This window comes from Molothrus aeneus, chromosome 3, assembly GCF_037042795.1.
Source record: "Molothrus aeneus isolate 106 chromosome 3, BPBGC_Maene_1.0, whole genome shotgun sequence".
Classification (NCBI taxonomy): domain Eukaryota; kingdom Metazoa; phylum Chordata; class Aves; order Passeriformes; family Icteridae; genus Molothrus; species Molothrus aeneus.
This window is the reverse complement of record NC_089648.1, coordinates 78,584,265-78,604,305: the sequence shown is the minus strand read 5'-3', so window position 1 is coordinate 78,604,305 and position 20,041 is coordinate 78,584,265. Positions and strand designations below refer to the sequence as shown.

General features: G+C 39.2%; 2 protein-coding genes across 8 annotated transcripts in view; one reads left to right on the top strand and one right to left on the bottom strand.

The window, feature by feature from the left end:
* The window catches only part of ASAP2 (ArfGAP with SH3 domain, ankyrin repeat and PH domain 2), an 84,443-nt gene extending 71,499 nt beyond the window's left edge, over positions 1 to 12,944 (top strand). For 2 of the 4 annotated variants that reach the window (XM_066547232.1, XM_066547235.1), the window contains 6 exons: positions 448 to 609; positions 1,480 to 1,648; positions 2,978 to 3,045; positions 4,698 to 4,807; positions 8,585 to 8,707; positions 10,311 to 12,944. In XM_066547232.1, the coding sequence (XP_066403329.1) occupies positions 448 to 609; positions 1,480 to 1,648; positions 2,978 to 3,045; positions 4,698 to 4,807; positions 8,585 to 8,707; positions 10,311 to 10,385 (707 nt within the window). In that variant the 3' untranslated portion in view covers positions 10,386 to 12,944. The remainder of the gene's footprint in view (positions 1 to 447; positions 610 to 1,479; positions 1,649 to 2,977; positions 3,046 to 4,697; positions 4,808 to 8,584; positions 8,708 to 10,310) is intronic. The other 2 variants (XM_066547233.1, XM_066547234.1) reach the window with 2 other exon arrangements.
* Positions 12,945 to 13,223: 279 nt separating this feature from the next.
* Positions 13,224 to 20,041, bottom strand: part of ITGB1BP1 (integrin subunit beta 1 binding protein 1) — a 9,023-nt gene continuing 2,205 nt past the window's right edge. For 2 of the 4 annotated variants that reach the window (XM_066547228.1, XM_066547227.1), the window contains exons 3-7: positions 19,759 to 19,837; positions 18,545 to 18,681; positions 17,262 to 17,354; positions 14,292 to 14,441; positions 13,224 to 13,582 (exon numbers count right to left, since the gene is read on the bottom strand). In XM_066547228.1, coding sequence (XP_066403325.1) covers positions 13,511 to 13,582; positions 14,292 to 14,441; positions 17,262 to 17,354; positions 18,545 to 18,681; positions 19,759 to 19,837 — 531 coding nt within the window. In that variant the 3' untranslated portion in view covers positions 13,224 to 13,510. Of the gene's footprint in view, positions 13,583 to 14,291; positions 14,442 to 17,261; positions 17,355 to 18,544; positions 18,682 to 19,758; positions 19,838 to 20,041 lie in introns of those variants that run through there. The other 2 variants (XM_066547231.1, XM_066547230.1) reach the window with 2 other exon arrangements.

The following is a 20,041-nucleotide window of genomic DNA, read 5'->3' as shown; positions in this document are numbered from 1 at the left end:
ATTTTATTTCTAAGTCAAAACTGATGTTTCACTTTGAGTCAGCAATGTGTGCTCATGCTTATGGAAGAGTGAGGTCCTTTTCTTGCAGTACCTGAGAAAATTACAGTTATCAGTCAGGGACTAAAGAAGGTAGCAAGATGTGCCTTCTGCCTTCTTACTGAGAAATCTGCTTTTTCAAGTATTGATATATTTTAAAGTAATGACTGGAGACAAATTTTGTTTAGGTAAAGTGTTAGAAGTTTCTGGGTGATTTTTTCTGTAATTTCTAACACCAGACTGATTTCTGCTCTGGCATTCCATCAGGATGCAGTGACTATAGTTGATGAATATAGTGTTGCTGAATACAGTGGTCCATCCACACCATTTCTGAAAGCACAGGTGTGAATATTAACACTTTGTGCTTAGGGTAAGTAATAATAATAATGCAGTATTTTCCTCTCTTTTTAGTTCAGCCTTCAGTTCTTGGCAGTGGTATTCAGACAATTTCTTCATCTAATGCAATGTGGAAGACAAATTCTTTAGGAGTGGAAAGTATAAGCAGGCAGAGGTCTTCATCAGATCCACCAGCTATTCATCCCCCTGTGCCGCCATTGCGTGTAACATCTACAAGTATGTTTCCACTTTCCCCTGTTCTCCCTTCTACTGTATCTAATCACAGTTGGCTTATTTTTCCATTTCCACAACTCATACTTCCTCTTTTGGTGACTGTAGCTTTGGCCTATCGTTCCCATCCAGTAACAAACTATCTTCTCTGATGCTCCAGTGAGTACTGTATGGTGTAGTGCAGGGTCAGCAGGAAACACCATCTATTACTACAGCTAAAGGGCTTATCATTTTATTTATATATATATATATATGTATAGTTTTTGTGCTGTATTGCTCATTAGTTGTGAAGGTGAGTGTTACATGTAGGCTTGGGGCTGTGTCTCCACATTTTGCTTGATTCTTGCAGATCACTGGAATGCAAAAGGATGTTTTAATTCATTGCCAGCTGCTGTTTTTTGTGGTTTTAAGAATTCAATAGCAATTTTAATTAATTGCTAAACCTAGTCTGCTGTTAGTTGTGAATCACAACAAGATTTTAAGAAAAGTTGTTCCTCTAAATAAAATTTGTCAGATATTACTCACTTGGTTACTTTTCCATAAAACACAGACTGAAGGTATTGACTGGACAAATAATGTTAGCACTTTAAAAATGTATTCTGATCTACTGTTTTCAAGAATGTGACTGACTTCAGTAAGAATTTTCTTTGCTTGCACTTTAATGCTTGAATAAATTTAAGTGCTTGTGAGGTCTCCAGCTTTGATTAGGTGAAACAAAAGGTAAACCATTTTCCAAAGAGGTCCTCCTTCCATTACATGTAGTAAAGCATTTTTCTTACATACATCCTGTAACAGGGGAACCTGTTATGAGAACCCAAGAAATGAAATGGTAAATAGAAATTTAATTCCATGTTTCTGTCTAACTTTCCTATATAGATGTACTTTCTCCAGCACCACCGCCTCCAGTGGCAAAGACAGCCAGCATTATAGAAGCTCTGAACCAGCAATCAAAACAGCAGCCAGCTCCTCCACAAAACAAGCCAACCCCACCACCACTGCCTCCACAACCTCCTAGCAGAATCTCTCAGAGAAAGCCTATTCCTGGGTAACTGATGTCATTTTAATCTTTAATATACTTCATCATTTTTAGTAACTTAATATATCTATAACATGCAATCATCAATAAAGCATGCATGCTTTTGGCAGTGATGTGTTCATGTGAGAATGAACAGAAGGCAGATGCTAAGGATGTAGATGAATACTACAGTAATCAAGGATTACTACAGGAAAAACAAGACAGCCTAGTGATTTAAGGTTATCTGAATATCTCCAGAATGCCTAGCTATGATGGAGATAAAAAAAACTATAAAAAATATTCAATTCCTTATTCTCATCTAGTAACAAATAGGAGATAATGGGATCTAATGTCTGATTGTGCTATTTATTGTTCACGTGCTTTGTATAAGTTCTGTTCCATTGAATCTTTCCATTTGTGGCAGAAGTAGAGAGATCTGGAAAAGAAAAAAAAACTTTTAAATTTGCAGAAAAGTAAGTTAGGAGCACATATGCACTGGAAAACAGAATCATATCCAAAACATCCTTGAGAAACTGAAGGAGTAGTCAAGGGAAAAGAAGGGTGTCATTCTTAGTAATTAAGAATAATCAACTACAGGGATGAAGCATGGAGAACAGCAGAGTATAGGTAAGCAAAAGTCCTTAGAAGAAGGATCTGTAAGGACATTGTAAGTAAGGCAGATGACCTAGTGCTGTTGTGGAAGAGTTAAAGAATATAGTTTTACCTGAGCCTGCAAACTATAGGAATTAATTATCTCAACTGTCTCAACATCAGTGGTGCCTCAGCAGGACTGCTGTGTTCAGTTTGGGGCATTGCAGTAAAATTAAATACTGAGGCGGGAACCAGGGGAGATCAATAAGGTAATGAGAAATCTAGAAAATAGGGCCTTTGATCAAATTTTGGAAGAAATAATGTTTCATTTGCAAATTGGGACTGAAAGATGAAAGCAACCTTGACCCTTAAGCTCTTTTCTAGCCCTTTTTTTTGATGTACCATACTACATAAAAGGTAGACAAAATTGTTGAAACTTTCTATAATGTACAGACTAATATGGATGAATAATTTTAAGAAAAAAATAAAATAGCAGTGAAAGAAACTTCGAATCTCAGGAAAAGACATAAATTGCAATAATCAAACTTGTATTATTTTTCTGCCTTATTTTTTTAAAATTAGGTGTAACTTTCAATTCACTTAATCAGGAATACAGAAGAAAAGTAGTGCTTTTAAAAACAAAATAGCTGTCACCAGATTTTACTGAAGACAGGCCAAGATTTTTAAAATTTGGAAAGTACTCTGTATTGTTGCTTTTTGAGTTCTTGTTTGTTTCTGAAATGGACCCATTTCCCACTTTCTGCACAGGACTGAGAAGTCATCTGGCTTAACTAACAAAGGGCAGACCAGAGGACTTGGGTCTCTACAACAACCTGGTAATTGTGGTTTAGAGATTTATTTTATTATAGTTAAGCTGTCATAACAATCAAAGGGAGAGTGTGGGTTTGTTGAGGTTTTCTTTAATCTGTTCATTTACCCTACACATTTAAATAAAATCAGTGCCAACATTCTTCTTGTTTCTCTTTGTGATTGTGTAGGCCCTGATGCCTCAAGTTCTTTAGCATGAGCAGAGCTATGGGCCACATAAAGTCAACAATGGGACCATGTAATAAATATAAACACAGAATGGTTGATATTGGGAGGGACCTCTGCAGGTTATCAGATCTAACCCTTCCCTAAAGAAGGGTCAGCAAGAGTGGATCACCCAGGACTGTGCCCAGAGGATGGAGACTCCACAACCTCTCTGGGCAGCGTGTCCCAGTGCTGTGTCACCCCCACACTGACAAAATGTTTCCTGATGTTCAGACAGGGGCTCCTGTGTTTCAGTTTGTGTCCACTGCCTCTGGTTCTGCTTTTCAGCTAGGTGGCCACCAGCATATATTGGTGTGTGGCCTGTTTGTCCCCAGGTGCAGAACTTTGTACTTCATTGCTCCAGATTCTCCCCTGATGTCTGGACCAGGTTTCCTGAAGACCTGTCTTGCTAGTAAAGGCTAAGGCCAAGAAGGCATTCAGTAGCTCAGCCTTTTCCAAGTACTTTGTAACCAGTATCTCATCTTGTTCAACAATGGGTCCACATATTCTCTAATCTTCCTTTTGTTACCTATGGATTTATAGAAGCCTTTCTTGTTTTCTTTGACATTCCTTGCCAGATTCAATTCCAGCTAGGCTTTAGCTTTCCTAACTTCACCTTAAAACCCACTCAAACAAAGGATGCATTTTGAACATTTTTGTTTGCACTGTTGTTTGCATATGTCATAAACAAGGTATCAGATACACATTTTAGAATAGAAAAATGTGTTTCTAGCTTGAAAATCCAGAGCTTATATAGTGTCACTTCTCATTATATTGCAAATTGATATAGCTCTTTTCATGTCAATAAACAGAGTACATCATTCAGAGTCCATTATTCATTTTGTGGTTTTTGCTGTTAGAAGTAACTACTACTTTGGGACATGACAATAATGTAATCTCCATAAAATCTCTACAGTGAAGTTTGTGCAAATTCTGTGGTGGTTGTAGTGGAATTTCTCCTACCTTGTTTGCCCTTATACTATATATTTTATATTCATTTGATATTACTGTGATTCTTTTTCATTTTCTCTTGACATATCCCAGAGGAATTTGCTAATGGCTATCTGCCATCTGTGACAGGAGTCTCCTGTGAAGGATACAGCACCCTGATAATGATGGTCTTTACTAGGAAAGAAAGGTTCTAACAGCATACAGTCTGTAGTGAAGGAAAGGGGGAACAGGATATTTGGTTCTGCCCTCATCTATTTTATCTCTCTTAGCATATCTGCACTGCTTAATGTCTTAGGTAGTTGTCTTTGGGAAAAGTGGCCTTTTTGGTAAGGAAAAGGATAGAATTCTGTTCCATTATTTAGAAAGAACCAGTAAAAAATAAATACTCATGGGATATAAAATGATTTATATACTTTTAAGAATAATTGGTTTGGTTTCAATTGGTACCATCACTCTTCCTTTTTTTGGAAGCATGCCTAATATTTTTTTGGTTTATTTACCTTAGCAGGAGAGTCATCTTCTGTATGTGACATTCCAGGAACACAGACTGGTTCTACAGCAAATACTTTGGCACAAATCCAGCCACCAGCACCAATGCCAAGGAAATCACAAATAGTAAGTACAAAATGTGGCATTTGATTTTATTCGTCTTCTGCATTCTATCAAACACACTGTAGACATGATAGTGTGTCCTGCCATGGTAAAAGTGTGAGAGCCATGAAACATAAAAGGCCTGTATCCTGTGTTTAAGTATCTGTGTGACTTGTACTAAATAGTCACAAAAAGTTTTTTCCTTGAATTTCCTATAGGATAGTATGTGCTTTTAAATTTAAAAAAGCAAACCAAACCAGTTGGATTCTTGTTAATGTCCAGATGTGACCAACACAATCCACAGCATTATGGTTGACTTATTGGAGATAGATAAGCTTTAGGAGTTAGTGACTTGTAGATGAGCTTGGTGAGTCACTTGTAACATGTGGCTTCATTCTCAGTCTTTAGTTATAAGGGAACTCTTCTGCTTTTATAATGGACACAGATATACTGACAGTTGTTCATGTAAGTAGGTGAAATGACTTCAAACAAGACTAGCAGGAATCAAGCTCAAAACAAAAGAAACTGTTTCTTTGTGCTGTCAATTCTCAGCATTCACCTGGTGACAGGAGAGAAATCTCTTGGTAAGCATATCCCCAGCAGAAGGTGGTTAATTCTATATTTTTTTCTCCACCCTCCCCCAGCCTTACAGTGACTATTAGAAAAGACATACTGGATTTACATGGACTCTTGATCTGATTGTGTGGCCTTTTTATACTCTTTACTTATTATTTTTAATCTAGGACCATGAATGGTAACACATATTAGTGTCAGTACCTGTAATCTTATACTGGTGTAGGTAAAAGGATGTATTTCCAGATGTCAGTGGAGCTGTACATTATATGTAGTTAACTTGGTCTTTGGTTCTTACTTCAATTTTATGTTGCTTTCTTGTGTGATAGATCCATAAAAAGATCTATAAAGATCCATATCCTTGATCATGCCAGTACATCTCTGCAGGAAGCGAATCACAATATGTAGAGCCCATACATTTCTGAGGTGCTGTGTGTGACTGGGTCTGGGCAGTTTCATACATTCTGTGCAGGAGTGTGCTTCAGTAGTAAATAATAAGCAGAGAGGTAGGAGATGTGCTGTTCCAGGCTCTGCAATGCTCTTGTTAATGGCTTGTAATGAAAACACCTGCTTCCTTCAGTCCCTGGTGTCTCTCCCTTCAACCATTTTTCCTTAATCATGTCCACTGAAATAGCAGCTCTCCAGGACAGAGTTGGGTGTGTTTGTGTGCATAGCCTGGACATTGGTCTTGAGCACACAGAGCCCCTGTTACCTGTTTCTCATCTGATAATGATGAGAAGCCTCAGAGGCATCACCTTGCATTAGTTGGGAGTATAAAATTTTCTGGTTTCTTGCCTCCCCCACTCTTGCATTAAAGTAACCTTCATTTTTTAGGCCACAAAAAATTAAATGGTCTAAGTAGTGTAAATTGCTTATGTTGTCATATTAACTTTGTGAAGCTACTGGACTCTGATCTTAATTTCTGTTGTGTGTGCTGGGATTCAAGTGTAAGCACTGGTTACATCCTTCCAGCACATCTGAAACAGCTCCTAACCTGACTTTCTGTATAAATTGAAGTTGTAGTTTCCCTATGTTGTTCTTTTTTTTTTTTTTAATAGGACAAATTGATTTAGCTATGAAGGAATGGGCTGTGCTGGCTAGTTTTGGGGTCAGTGTCTTCAATGTTTAATAATAATTGCACATAATATGAAGAACGTATCTCCAGCTCTCTCTAGGTCTTCATTTAAGGTGAATTCTGTCACTGAGCAAATCAGCTGGGTGATTTTCTTCTGTCATAGGGACAGAGAAATAAGGGAAAACCTGGCTTAGAAGTGTGTGCTAGTTAAGATGCTTTAGCTAAATTAATCTAACTAAAGCATCTTAGCTGAGATTTAGTCAAGGGCCCCTCAGCTAAAGAGCTTTAGCTAGATCAGTCTAGCTAAAGTTCTTTGGCTAAATTGCTCCATTTAGCCTTATACTCCTGGCTTTTTTGCCATTTCTTTACCCTGCCAGGGAATTCAGAGGCCAGCCCAAGTTTAGAAAACAAATGCAGAAGTGCTCCTTGAGTAAAGAAAAGACAGGTCTAGTTGTACATGCACATTTAGCCAGTGGCTTATCTCCTACACAGTGCATTTACCCAATAGCCTGTTTATCAGGTGGAAATTCCTGATTCACCTTTTGATTTCTTCTTTTTCCTCAACGTGATATTTAGATTTTTGAAACCATTTTGTAGATACATGGGAAATTTCCCTAGAAGATTTTATTCCTCTGGGAATGAGATCTATTTTAATTTCCTTGCCTTCTAAAGAACAAGAAATACCTGTAATTACTGCACTTTGAAGTTAGTCATTATATCACTGTTGTACTGATGTGAAGCTTTTCCCTCTTGACCTAAAAGGTGGTTGTGGTTCAGACTGTCATTTGTCTGAGAGGGAGCGTCTGGAAAAATTGCTGTGCTGCACTGCCAGGCTGGCAGCTCCCAGGGATGAGACAGCCTCAGGATGTGCCTGCCCTGGGCAGGCCACAGCTTCATTTATATTAGAATTTATACTAGACAATTTATACTAGAATGCAAATTAATGCTTCTAGAGGAACATAACAATCATGCTGCCTCCATCCTTCCCCATCCACATTCCCTCTTTTCTCTGCATGGTGCTCAGCTCTAGCACAATGGCACAATAAGAGACTGCTGGGCAGTTCTCTCCTCAGCAGAGCATTTTGCTGATGGAGAAAATGAGAGTTGTAAATGAGGTCTCTTGTTCCTTTTTATCTGTCTGCTCCATGGCTGACCTAACTAGAGACTGGGACCAGGCACTGGGGGAACTCCAGTATGGTGATGAGGCCATCTCTTCCTTATGCCATGTGGAACTTCTGTCCCTAACAGCCATTGCATTAACAGCCATCTCAGACCTAAATGGCACTTACACCTCTGCTCTGACACTTTAAGGTAGAAAGGAGAGATTTTTGTTCCCTATGGCTGGAAAAAGGGTGGATTCATGGTGGAAAGCTTTACACTCTGCTTCCAGCCCTTGAGCCTCTTCACTTGTTGGGTTGTTTTGCATGGGAACACTGTGTAGGCAACATTATTGTTGGTCTGCAACAGAGAATGAGGAGGCTGAAAAGAAATGCAGCAGCAGACTGGCTTGTACTGGAAAAGGTGTGAGATGAGGAAAACCAGAGTGAAACAATTTTGGTATCACTTTGCTCAGAACATAGCCAGGACTGAGTCCCACTGCCATACTGGAATATTACAATCCTTACTAAACTCTACCTTTGAAAGAGCTGCCAAAAGACTCTGTGGCTGGCAGTCCTCAGAGCACTGCTGGGAGGCAGAGGATGTTTTGGTGGGTTCTTACACTACTGAAATGGGTTTAACAAATTAAGAAGAAACATATTGGCAGGTGGCTCAGGCCTCCCTCTGATAATGCTGCTGCTGTTACATTTGCACAGAATTTGATCACCCCATCATCTGAACAAAATCATGCTCACTGCAGTGATGTAGAGCTCTGAAGACAGAGGGTGACCCCTCTGTAGGTTTGGGTGAGCCAAAGTGGAGAATTTCTTCAGGAAACATGGCCTATGTTATTGTCACAGTGGCTCCAAAAAGCTTTGGGTGGTGCCATATTTAGTGTGAAGTGTGAGCACCCAGCATAAAAGATATAGCTGAACTCAAACCTATGAAAAACAGCAGTTGGAAGCAGTTCTGAAACTTTCTTTAAAAAACTCCAAGTCTACTCTGTCTATTCTGTGCTGTATTATTTACCTTCAGGTTTTTTTTTTTAATTTCAGTCAAAAAGTAAACCCAAGAGAGTAAAAGCAATTTACAACTGTGTAGCAGATAACCCAGATGAGCTGACTTTTGCAGAGGGAGATATTATTGTAGTTGATGGTGAAGAAGATCAGGAGTGGTGGGTGAGTATTTTGCATTTTTTGTCAACACACTTTGAAAGCAAGAAATTAAATCTTAGAGGTTGACACTCACTTCGGAAGATCCCTTGCTGGGTTTCCAAAAAACGAGAATAATTTCATCTCATGGAAACCAGAGATGAAATTTCAAAAGTAAAACTTCAGACAAGCTTTTAGCTTTTCTCACTCAGGGGAAAAAAAAAAGAAAGAAAGAAATCTGATTAGCAGGGTTCACAATATGGGGGACGTGGTCTCAGTGATCCAGAAAATTTTTGGTGGAGTGTCAGCAATTTAAGAACCCGCTATTACAGGTGCTGTGTAGTGGGTGTCTGTCCTGGCTTGAGACAAACTTGGAAGGGAACTTCCAAAGGGATGTTCCCTAAAGGGCAGAATTCAGTGCCCCCCCCCACCTGTTTGGCTGATAAACCTCCCTCAAGAAAAGTGGAAAAAACTGTTTATTTAACAAGCAAAGTAGTCACAGACATGAAAAATGAATACTATTAAACAATGGAACCTCTCATTGTTTTGAAGAGATGGCAGATTCAGAGAGTCTTTTTTGTGGGGTGTGACTCTGCTCGCTCAGTCTCTTATCAGTCCCTCCTGTGCTGGAAATGCCACATCCCAGGCCCCCGTGGGCCACAGGTGTGAGCTCCCCGTGTTTTTCTGGGTTTTTGGTCCAAAGCAGGGCTGAACAGTTCCAAGAAAAAGAAAACCCACAGTCCAGAGAACTTGTCTTCCTCAGCTAGCTAAAAACTAACTAAAAGCAAAGGAGCGCTCTGTCCCACTCACTGTCTGTGCTGCAAACAACATGCACTGAGAGGGACCTGAAGCTCTTATCTCTGTGTTTTGAATACAGTCTCCTAGACATTCCACCAATTCTTCTTCTGCCTCCCTTAGCTCTCAGATCTAGTTTTAAAGGTGCAGAACTTATTTCTGGGCTAAACAGATGGATGGGGATACAAGTACAATAGAGCATCCTAAAGTCACCCCAGGACAGCATCAGAGGAGAGCTTTGTATTGTCCTCAGCCTTCAGATGACTAGGACTGAGTCTATTTGAGCTGGGAAACCATCTCAAGTTTTTACATTCCAGAGTCTTACTGGCTCAAGCAAAATCTTGGAAAATTATTGTGCATGAAAACACTTGCCTTAATCTGTTAGCTGGTGAAGAACAGAGCTTCAGATTGCATCTAAGTTGACAATAATGCTGTATAAACAGAAATAGGTTAATGTAAAACCTGAAACTGTTGAAGCTTGATTCATCCTTTTGCCTCACAGTGATGGTTAGAGGAGCAACTCAACAGAGGCCAAACGTGGGCTGCCAGGCATTACAGATTGCACTGGAATTATGCAGCAGTGGTACTGCAGTAAGATGTTGTATATTCAAAGAACTGGATAAAACTTTTGCATTTGACAAAAACCCAACGTACAGCTGAAAAATAGGCACTCTGGAGGACTGAATTTTCCTCTTGGCAGAAGAAAACTAGCACTACTGCAGAAAAGATTTGGTGGGAGGCTTATGCTACAGGCAGGAAGGTCACTGGTATTCATTTTGGTGATACTGCAATGTCATTTCGAGATTTAACTTGAAAAATATCTGGACTCTTTCAGATTGGTCATATTGATGGAGATCCCAGTCGGAAAGGAGCTTTCCCTGTATCATTTGTGCACTTTATTGTTGACTAGATTGCTACTGATAAGTGAAGACATTTCTCATTTCCAGCAGTCACAGAAATAAGTTTTGTTCTATTTCATTTCACCTACCTATCCGCAGCCACCTTGCCAGAGCACTGCCCAAGTCCTAGGTACTGTAGCTTACTTTTTTATTGCCATTGTTCTGGTTTGGGGACTTTTAAACTTTTTTCTACGTGAAAATTTCTCATAAGCAGTTTACACTTTTAAATAAAAACAATTCTTCCTGTATTTTTCAAGGTGAACTGAAAAGCTTTAACAATCAAAATCCACGTGTCTGAATATCACAACATTATGAATGTTCTTATTGATCAATTCACTGTAATTTTAATCTCCCTTTTGTAACATGACAGTACAACAGTTCAGTGTTGCTTCCCCAGTTAAAAAATTGTGTGTGCATCTACCAGGGCAGTGAACTTATCTAGTTCTTGACACCATTTGAACCAAAACATGCAAGCTGCTCTGTAGTTCTGAAATGGACTCATTTAGTAGCTTGCCATACTGGCTGTCATCAAGGATGCCAACAGTTGCAGAAGAAATTGTTTTAATTATGTGTCTTTGGCCAGGTGAAAGTGAAAAAGTACTTCAGTTTACCACAGGAGAAACTTCTTTCTTTCAGAATGGATGTAGATATTTGCTTAAAGTTATCTGAACTCTGTGTTAGTCGTTGAACTTTCTAGTTCTAATTTTGTGAGCTTGAGACTGTTTTGTTTTTCTATGCTGCATGTGTGTAGAACCTGTTTTTTGAATGTTCTTTATGTATGTTACATCCATTTTGGTCATTTAATGTGACTACTGCTGGTTAACTAAACTATGGCAATATTAATGAGTTACTACATTAACTCAAGGATTTGAAAACTGCACTTCCTGAAATGTACTTAACTATGATGATGGATTGCAGAACATTTCTTACGCTTGTCTCATTATAGCATTAAGACTTTTTTTTAAAATTCTTGAATTTTCTTTAAATCATCCAGCAATGTGTTCACAGAGAGAACATATTTGGTGGAACATGTAGGTAATTTTCCTTGGTCAATAAGATACCTGACACCTCATGAGTTCACTACGTTATGTTCTGGTTTATGAAATTTGCGTGCCACTACCTTGCAAACAATGATAGTTTGCCAACTCACTCTGTATTTATATAGAATACCCACATATATGGTAGCTACACTGTTGTTAAACTTGTTTTGCTGATTTGTGAACAAAAGCTAGGCCATGGATAGTACCCAGGTGGTTGATGGAATTTTAAAACACCAATACAGATCTGACATCATTTTGATGTTTGTGTATTGTGAAATTGTACCAGGTTTTGCTTATGCTACAGGAAACAACTGAGGCATAGGATACAGAAAATCAATGTCTAGGTCACATTGGCTTTGATCACGTTATGTGAACATTGTATCTCTAGATTTATCAAGAGAGCTTTGAATTTCTGGTAAATGGTGCTTAAATTGGCCATTTCATATTGGAAGGAATGGAAAACAGGCCACCACCACATCTGTGCTTATTTGGATGAGAACCACGTTGCGAAAATGCTGGAAGAGCAACACTGATCTCACCCTGTGTCACCCTTCCTGAATGGTACCGTTGGTTGATGCCTCTCGGGCGTGTGGGTACAGCCACATAGATGTGTAACTTCCACTTCCTAGATGCTGTTGCTGCAGTATGAATGGGGAACAAACTGGAATGTTTCAAGATATTTTTATTGCAAGTTGAAGCAAATTAGTCTGTATTTTCAAAGTTCCCAGTAAAATGATAGAGTAATAGTTTAGCACTACAGTTTTATTCACTTACTGATACGTTCAGTTTGCAACACTATTTTGTATGTTTCTATCCCTGATAGAGTCTAGAGAGTAAATGGGCATATTATTTTGCACAGATCTCCTAATGTACAGTATTTTTAACACAGAATCTTATAGTGTATGTAACAATTCGTAACATTAAAAAAATTATACAAATTTCCCTTGAGTTCTGCTAGAAGAGGAATAGAGTAAAATGTCACAACTTTGTTCATTGGTCACTTAAAGACCAGGAAACTTGTAGACTACAATTTAATAGCACTAACAGTGCAGACAGGTAAAATCCCAAGGACCAATAAAGAGCAGCTAAGCAAAATTTATCCCTTGATTTTCTGAGTTTCTCAAAAGGTTTTCTCCTCTGGCAGAGAAAAATGAAATTCTAGAGCCTGTAGATATCTATTTATAATATAAAATTAAGAATTTTAAGTCCAAAATGTTGGCATATTTCATACAACTTTTCAAATCTGATTCAAAAAATCTGTTAATAGACTATTAGGTTGCTGTGTTAACTGTTTAAAAGGGAGCAAGTGACACTTAAAATGCAGCTTAGAATGCTATGAGATGTATAATATTCAATCCAGTTGTTTTTATTTTGTTTAGTTGCAGAGCAACTGTATATATTGTATAACCTAAAATCAACTCTTATTTTCAATGTCCTGGATGCAGTGATTTATAATTAGAGCATGATTAATAAATTTTACTCTTGTTAACCAGTCAAATGTCTGGAAAAATAAAACTACTTTTAAAATCACTTTTTCTGCTTCTCTTCTGTTCCCTTGTATTGCTTATGCAATATTGTTCTTTTTAATGTATAAAAATGACAAATACAAACAAGTATCACTTGAGGAAAAAATGTCTTTCTTATGAACTTTAGTTGAACAGAAAAACTGTAGATGGCACACCTGAGATTAAATTACAGGGGTAAAGCACCAAATAATTCCATCTTACCACTTGGCTTTTGTTTTCTTCTAGTACCTGGGTTAAGCAGAATCAAAGTCTATATTAACAAATTATTTCTCAGACAACGAGGTAGAAGCAAGTGTCAGTTTTATTTTACATTTCTGCAATATTGACATTAACATACAAAACATGATTTATGAAAAAGAGAAATTGTGTTAAATATAAAATTCTGTAATATCCTGGACACTGAAGATGGACTCTTCAAGTCATGTTTGGGGAATGCCAAGTACCATGTGCAAGGTTGTGAGGGTCTCCTTTGCACAGTAAGTCTCTCCTAGGACAGTGTGTGGCTCCAAGCTGTCCCTGGTGTCACGAGGAGCCCGGTGCCTCCCGCACCAACGCTGCTGCCCAAGGAAATCAGGACTTCTCCGACATTAAAACTGAGTCAAAGGCCGTAGACAACACTTTGCAAATGGCTTGTGCTTGTTCCTAAAAAACCCAGACACTCATGTTAACACCTTCTGAAGAACTTCTGAACTTCTCAAAACTCATTTAAAGCAGAGTGTGTCCTTCATTTTGTTCTGTGAGACCCACAAAACACCTGTCTGGCCTGCAATGACATGTAGGAGCTGTCTTACACAAGCTCTTTTGAACCATGTCAGCATTGCTGGCTGTCAGCATAGCACAGCACCAACATTCAGAACCTCATTTTTTGTGTTCCCCCAGCACTGCCAGCCAAGGGTCAGTGTCATCAGAGCATCCTGACAATGAATTCTCCTACTCATAAGGAGGGATCACCTCCCTTGCTTACAAATATGGTTGCATGCTCTATTACCAGAATTGTTACTCCAGCCCTTCCTGCTCTGCATCTTAAAAGATTTTTGTTTTGTTTGGAAATAGAAGTGGAGATTGTCCATAGGTGCTGCCATAGCACCCTTTAGACTGGACAGAGCTTTCTCAGGTGAGTACAGTCACTGGCAATTTTAGGGAATGTAGGTGTTTTCCTCAAAACTGATCCCATGAAGGCAGCAGGGCTGTTTTCCCTTCTTCAGCCAGCACAAATTTATACCTTTTTTTTAAATTAAGCTATCCTCCTTCTGCCAAAAAGCCTTCACAAGGGCCTTCGGTTTTAGAATCTCCCTTTACTGGAATCAGAATTCCAATACCTATTTTAAATACTAAAAGCATAAACTCTTACCAAACTACTGCACTGATATACCCAGAGGCTGCATTCTTCAGAGGCTGCATCTGTTGTCTTCAAAGCCAGTAAACTTTTTCCTGCTCCCAGACCATCATCATAGCACACCATCCTTACAATCAAATAGAGAGCATGCCTATGTAACACATCCTGAAAGCACATGGCAAATAAAAGTTACTCTGGAACAGCAAGAGATATTTCAGTTTTCCATGTTTTTATTCTTACTTACAAAAGAATACTTTAGATTTATTTAAAGGAGAAAAGTTTTCCTTAGTAAATTTTTTTTTTGAGAGTTTAGTCAAGATTTTAAAAAGTGGTGGTTAAGCACAGGTTTAGCCTTAACTTTAGCTTCTACTTTAGAAGTGCATTCCTATGTGGACTATGAAGATAAGCTGACAGAGTTGTTCAGCCGGGAGAAGAGAAAGCTCATGGGGAGACTTTGGGGCACCTCCCAGTACCTGAAGGGGGTCTGCAAGAGAGCAGAAAAGGGACTTCTTAGAGGGGTATGTAGTGACTAAAAGGGGATTTGAATCACTTTACACTGAAAGAGTATGTTTATAGAAAGTTATTGAATTTAAGCTAAGAAATTCTTTACTGTGGGAGTGCTGAGGCACTGGAACACGTTGCTCAGAGAAGGTGTAGCTGTCCAATCCCTGCAAGTGTTCAAGCTCAGGTTAGAGGGGGCTTTGAGCAACCTGGTGTAGTGGGAGGTGTCCCTGCCCATGGCAGGGGAGGTGGAACTAGAGGATCTTTCAGATCCCTTCCAACTCAGCCCCTCCCATGATTCTATGGAGACATTCCTGGCCATAATCTGAAAGTGCACATTCACTTCCTCACTCGGCCACTGTGACAGGTGGGACACTGTCCTTCTGGCACAGAGGTAACTTAAAACAACTTCTTACTTTCCCAGTATTTTTCCCCTGTCCAGTCTTGGGAAGGATACACACAAGAAACTGTTCCCAGAAAAGAGCATAGACAAGGCCAGTTGCTTTGGGGGGCAGCAGCCATGTGGCTTAGCCAGGCTATTGGCGACCTAAACCACAGGATGTGTCCTGACTCTTCCACGAAGCTCATCTAGGAGAAATCTACTCTCCATCAGAGCTGCAGGATTTCCACTATGGTCCCAATACTTCTGATTTTGGCCATTCCAGAGAGGGATTGGTAGAAGACATTCAGTACAAGGTCTCTGCAGCTGTACCCTACACAAGCCTTTCTTCTCCAGCCATCCTGCCCTCTGATCATTCTCATCTGGTCTATTCCAGTCATACCATCTCCAGGGTCTTAGGAATTCTAGACAGCTTTGTTTCTGTCTTCATGGCATCAAACAGCTGTCTCTGTCAGCTGAAGGGTCTAAAGCAATGCCCACTTTGATACAGAAGCTGTAAAAAGGGGCAGTGAGCTTGCTGCCTGCCTTGGAACCCTGGAAGGAGAGACCTCCACCAGAGCCCTAAGGTCACCTTGCTGAAAAACATCTCCATCCTGAAGCTCCTCAGCTCATTGCTCTCACCATCAGCAATATCCCACCATGCTCAGGACAGCTGGAGCCTGCCTGGAGCTTACTGCATCCACCCTCCCATCTCTGTAAGAAAGATGCCAAGACTGCTCACCAAATTACTAGTAACTCTCAAGGGTTGCTTGCTTGGCACTTGCTACAGTACTAATGTGTATGTAAATTATCACTCAAAAAGAGTGATAATCTACATACACATAGATAGAGTTCTTTTGAATACAGCCTCCTTGTAAATTCATTTCTTCCCATCCTTTCAGTATCTTGGAACTCTGTGAATAGAATTTGGTGAACTAACACACTGAAGGACAAATTAAATGCCTACAGTGACACAGATGCAAAAAGCCAGAATTTGAGGAACAATGCAATGCAACAAATTGTCAGTGCAAGCTAGCTTAACCACAAAAGGCTTTATCTGCTTGTGCAAGCTTGCAATTTGAAAAGCGATGGATGAAAGTCTTAAATTAGCTATTTGATCTTTACCAAAGCACAAAGGAATTCAAAGAATAGTGTAACCTATGTTTTTAATGAGAATTAAGAATTTAGGAGAGCAAAAACAGAATTCAAAATAATTCAAAGTCTGAATAACAAGTACTACCCTTCCTCCCAGGCACTAGAAACAAGTGTTTGATTTTCTGAAGGGACCAAAGGAAACTTTTTGGCTCTCTTCAGAGCATTCAACTATTAAGCAATGCTATTCTCCATGCTCATACTTGAGGCTTTCATGAACAGGCATCGCTGGGTTGTTGATGGGTCAAGGCTTCATAAGGCCAAGTATTTATGGCATCTGGGGCTCTGAGGGCAACCAGAAGGAAACCACATGGCTGCAACACAAAGCTACACAAAGGCAACTGGAGGGCCCTGGGGAAGAGACCGGATTTTTATTTTTAGCAAAGAAGCTACTTGAAGTGCACTAAAGGAAAAGAAACTATGCAGAAATCATGTAGGAAATGATGCAAACAAAAAGTAGGCTTGATCAATAAAGTGGAATCATGAGGTTTTAATGCTGGAGTGAACTCTAACTCTTGGATTAGGAGTGCAGGATGGAACTTAAAAGAGCTTGCAACTCGGGTATTCTTAGAAAAACCCCATCCTTTGTTTTTCCCTCTTCACAGAAACGCCAAAAGGAACTGCCTTGCTAACTTGTGCTGAGGAACCTATGGTCTTGGCCACCACAGTCACACTACTTTCCCCCAAGAAACAATGATGTCCAAAGTGTTACCGAAGAGTTGCTTGCCTTTTGTCTGGTGCTCAGTCTCAAAAGGAACAGCTTTTTGTCATAAATCCAGGAAAACACAGCCTGTAGAGATATGACATGAAGCAGTGCTGCTGGGAGAGCTTGTTTGTTTTGCTTTTGCTTAAAGCCAGAAATGACATTTTGGTCACACAGATCATCTACCAGAGAAATAAATGAAAGCACTTATCAACTCTCATCAGAAAGACAAGTTGGGTGAAGCACTTACATACTGATCAGATGTGGAAACTTTAATGCCATACTTGGAAACTCCCATAATAAACTCCTCTTCACCTGGAACAAAAGGTAACTTTCCATCTTGCTTTGGAGGGAAACAAACAAAATCCTTTAGTGCAGACAGAAGAACATGAACAAGGAAGATACGTAACAGAAGACATATTTACGTGTACTTGGGTCCACTGGGTCAGCACCAGCACAAACCCTGCTCAGATCCTGCTCTGTGGGACTACCCAGTGCTCATCCAGTCTCTTAAGGTTATGTGAAATACATTCAGGGGAGACTGGACATTAGGAGGCATTTCTTTACTGAGAGGGTGACCAGACACTTGAACAGGCTTCCTAGAAAGGTGGTTGATGCCCCAAACCTGTCAAGTGTTTAAGAGGCACTTAGACAATGCCCTTTACAACACATTTAACTTTTGTCAGCCCTGAAGTGGTCAGGCAGTTTGGACTGGTGGTCACCGTGGGTCCCTTCCAGCAGGAACACTCTATTCCATTCTGCTCTATTCTACTCTAAATATCACATGATTCCAGAAAGGAATTTGTCATCTCAGGGGAGAATTTGGCTCTGTGGTCAAATCAGGTTGGCTGAAAAATCATGCATGGCCTATCATGCTGCACTGACCCAAGGTGATCCATGTTCCACTGGCAGCACTTTCACTGTCTGGCTGCAAAAACAATTTTAGGAAATATTCAGAAATGGCAAGTTGCTGCACAATAAACAGACATTCTGTGCTTTTAAATATATATAATCAGCTACCTAATGAGAACAACCAGTTATGGCTTTCAGTACAAAAGTAAGTACAAGCAACCAGAGTTTGGCAAGGATGACCCAAATATTATTCAGGTTCTTTGGTCACAGGTTCATGAGTGATGAAACTTGCAGAAACTTGACATCCTCCTCTATGGGAAAACTTTTACAATACTAAAGAATCTGGGGAGATATTCCTTCCTGGATACTAATCCTAATCGTGCTGGAGGCAATGTAACAGCTTTCAGCTGGGACTTGATCAATAAGGACTCATGAAAAGGGCCTGCTTCTGCAGAATGGTTCTCTGGATGCATCTTCTCCAGTCACCTAAAATTACAGAACTGTGATGGCTTTTGAGATTCATAGGTTAATAGTTAAGTATGCCACTTTCTTCAAGTAAGTCTAAAACTTACAGATTTTAATAAATAAAAAATGGGGGGATATATAATAAATAAAAAAAACCCCACACCTAAGTTTAAGATGTTTTGACTTTGTTGGTATTGCCTTTTGTAACCCACTTACCTGTGCAACATCTATGTAATTTATCAAGTCCAGTGGCCCTTCAAGACTTTTGCTCTCATTGTATTTCAATTTTTCAATGGCACCAACATATTTAACTCTGAATTCTGCACATGTATCAGAATTACTATTGCTTTGTCCTGCAACAAAGTAAAACAAAGCCATTCTGAAGACTTCCAGAACTGTAAGGCTATTCTAATTGCTGTTGACAGGGCTAACATAATAAATTCCCTAATTTTGCAGACTTTCATCAAACACTTATCACAGTATATTAACTCCTCTTTAATGAATTGTACTGGATTGATTTAGAACAGACCCTTGGTAAAGGCAACAGTTTTATATGCATACATGATATTGGTAAAAACAGCACTGTTGATGCCAATTCAAATTTGGAGTTAACAACCTGGAATCAGAAAACATTAAAAAGCTGGTTCTACTTTTTGAGGTCTATTTGTTTCAAATTAATTGTTTGGTCCAACAGTGATACACTGGTGACTAAAAACAAATAAAATCAAATCTTATTTCCATTATTTTGGTGCAAATGTAAACTCAGAAAGCAGAAAACAGCAATCCAAAAAGCTGTACAAGATTTGTGCTGGTAACAGACTGGTAGCACAGCTTTCATCCTCAGATACTTTACTTTGAAAACAGTGACTCAATCCAAGATTTACAATCCTAGAATTGTAAATAATAGAAGCCTAGGGCTGTGCCTGCAATAGTCACCAAGCTACCTAACAGATTCACTCATATTACTGAAAATACCTATCTTAAGCTTTTCTGTCACAGACATGTTTTATGAAAAATCCCTTCTTTAGGATTTTTTCCCCTGAGAAGCTGAGAGGCTTCAGGAACAAAATGTAAACAATGGTTATCTGCTGCTGTGGAATGCAACAGGTGGAGCTTTGATTAGTCTCATGTGGTTGTTTCTAATTAATGGCCAATCACAGTCAGCTGTCCAGACTGTCTCAGTCAGTCACAAGCCTTTGTTATTCATTCTTTTTCTATTCCTTGCTAGCCTTCTGATGAAATCCTTTCTTCTATTCTTTTAGTATAGTTTTAATATAATATATAACATAAAATAATAAATCAAGCCTTCTGAAACATGGAGTCAGATCCTCATCTCTTCCCTCATCCTAAGACTCCTGCAAACACAACCATACTTTTCCATGTTCAGTAATCCTGCTCCATCCATACCTGCTCAGGCTCCGATTACATACCTGAACTTTTTGTGGAGTCTGTATCTAGGCTGGCCACAGTACTAGACCTGGAAAGTCCCCCAAGACTGGAATCTACAGACTAAGAAAAAAAGTCAGCATCATCAGAAAGTTACTGAGAATGCATTAACAATTAATTTGTAGATGTCCTGCCTCAAGTCTTTTTATTTTTTTTTTAAATCCTACAGTTTATGTTCTATTTACTTCAGCAGCACTGGAAAATGGGGAGAAAAAAACAGTACCACCTGTTTCTTTCCTGAAGTTATTTTTCTGCCTCAGTGCAGAC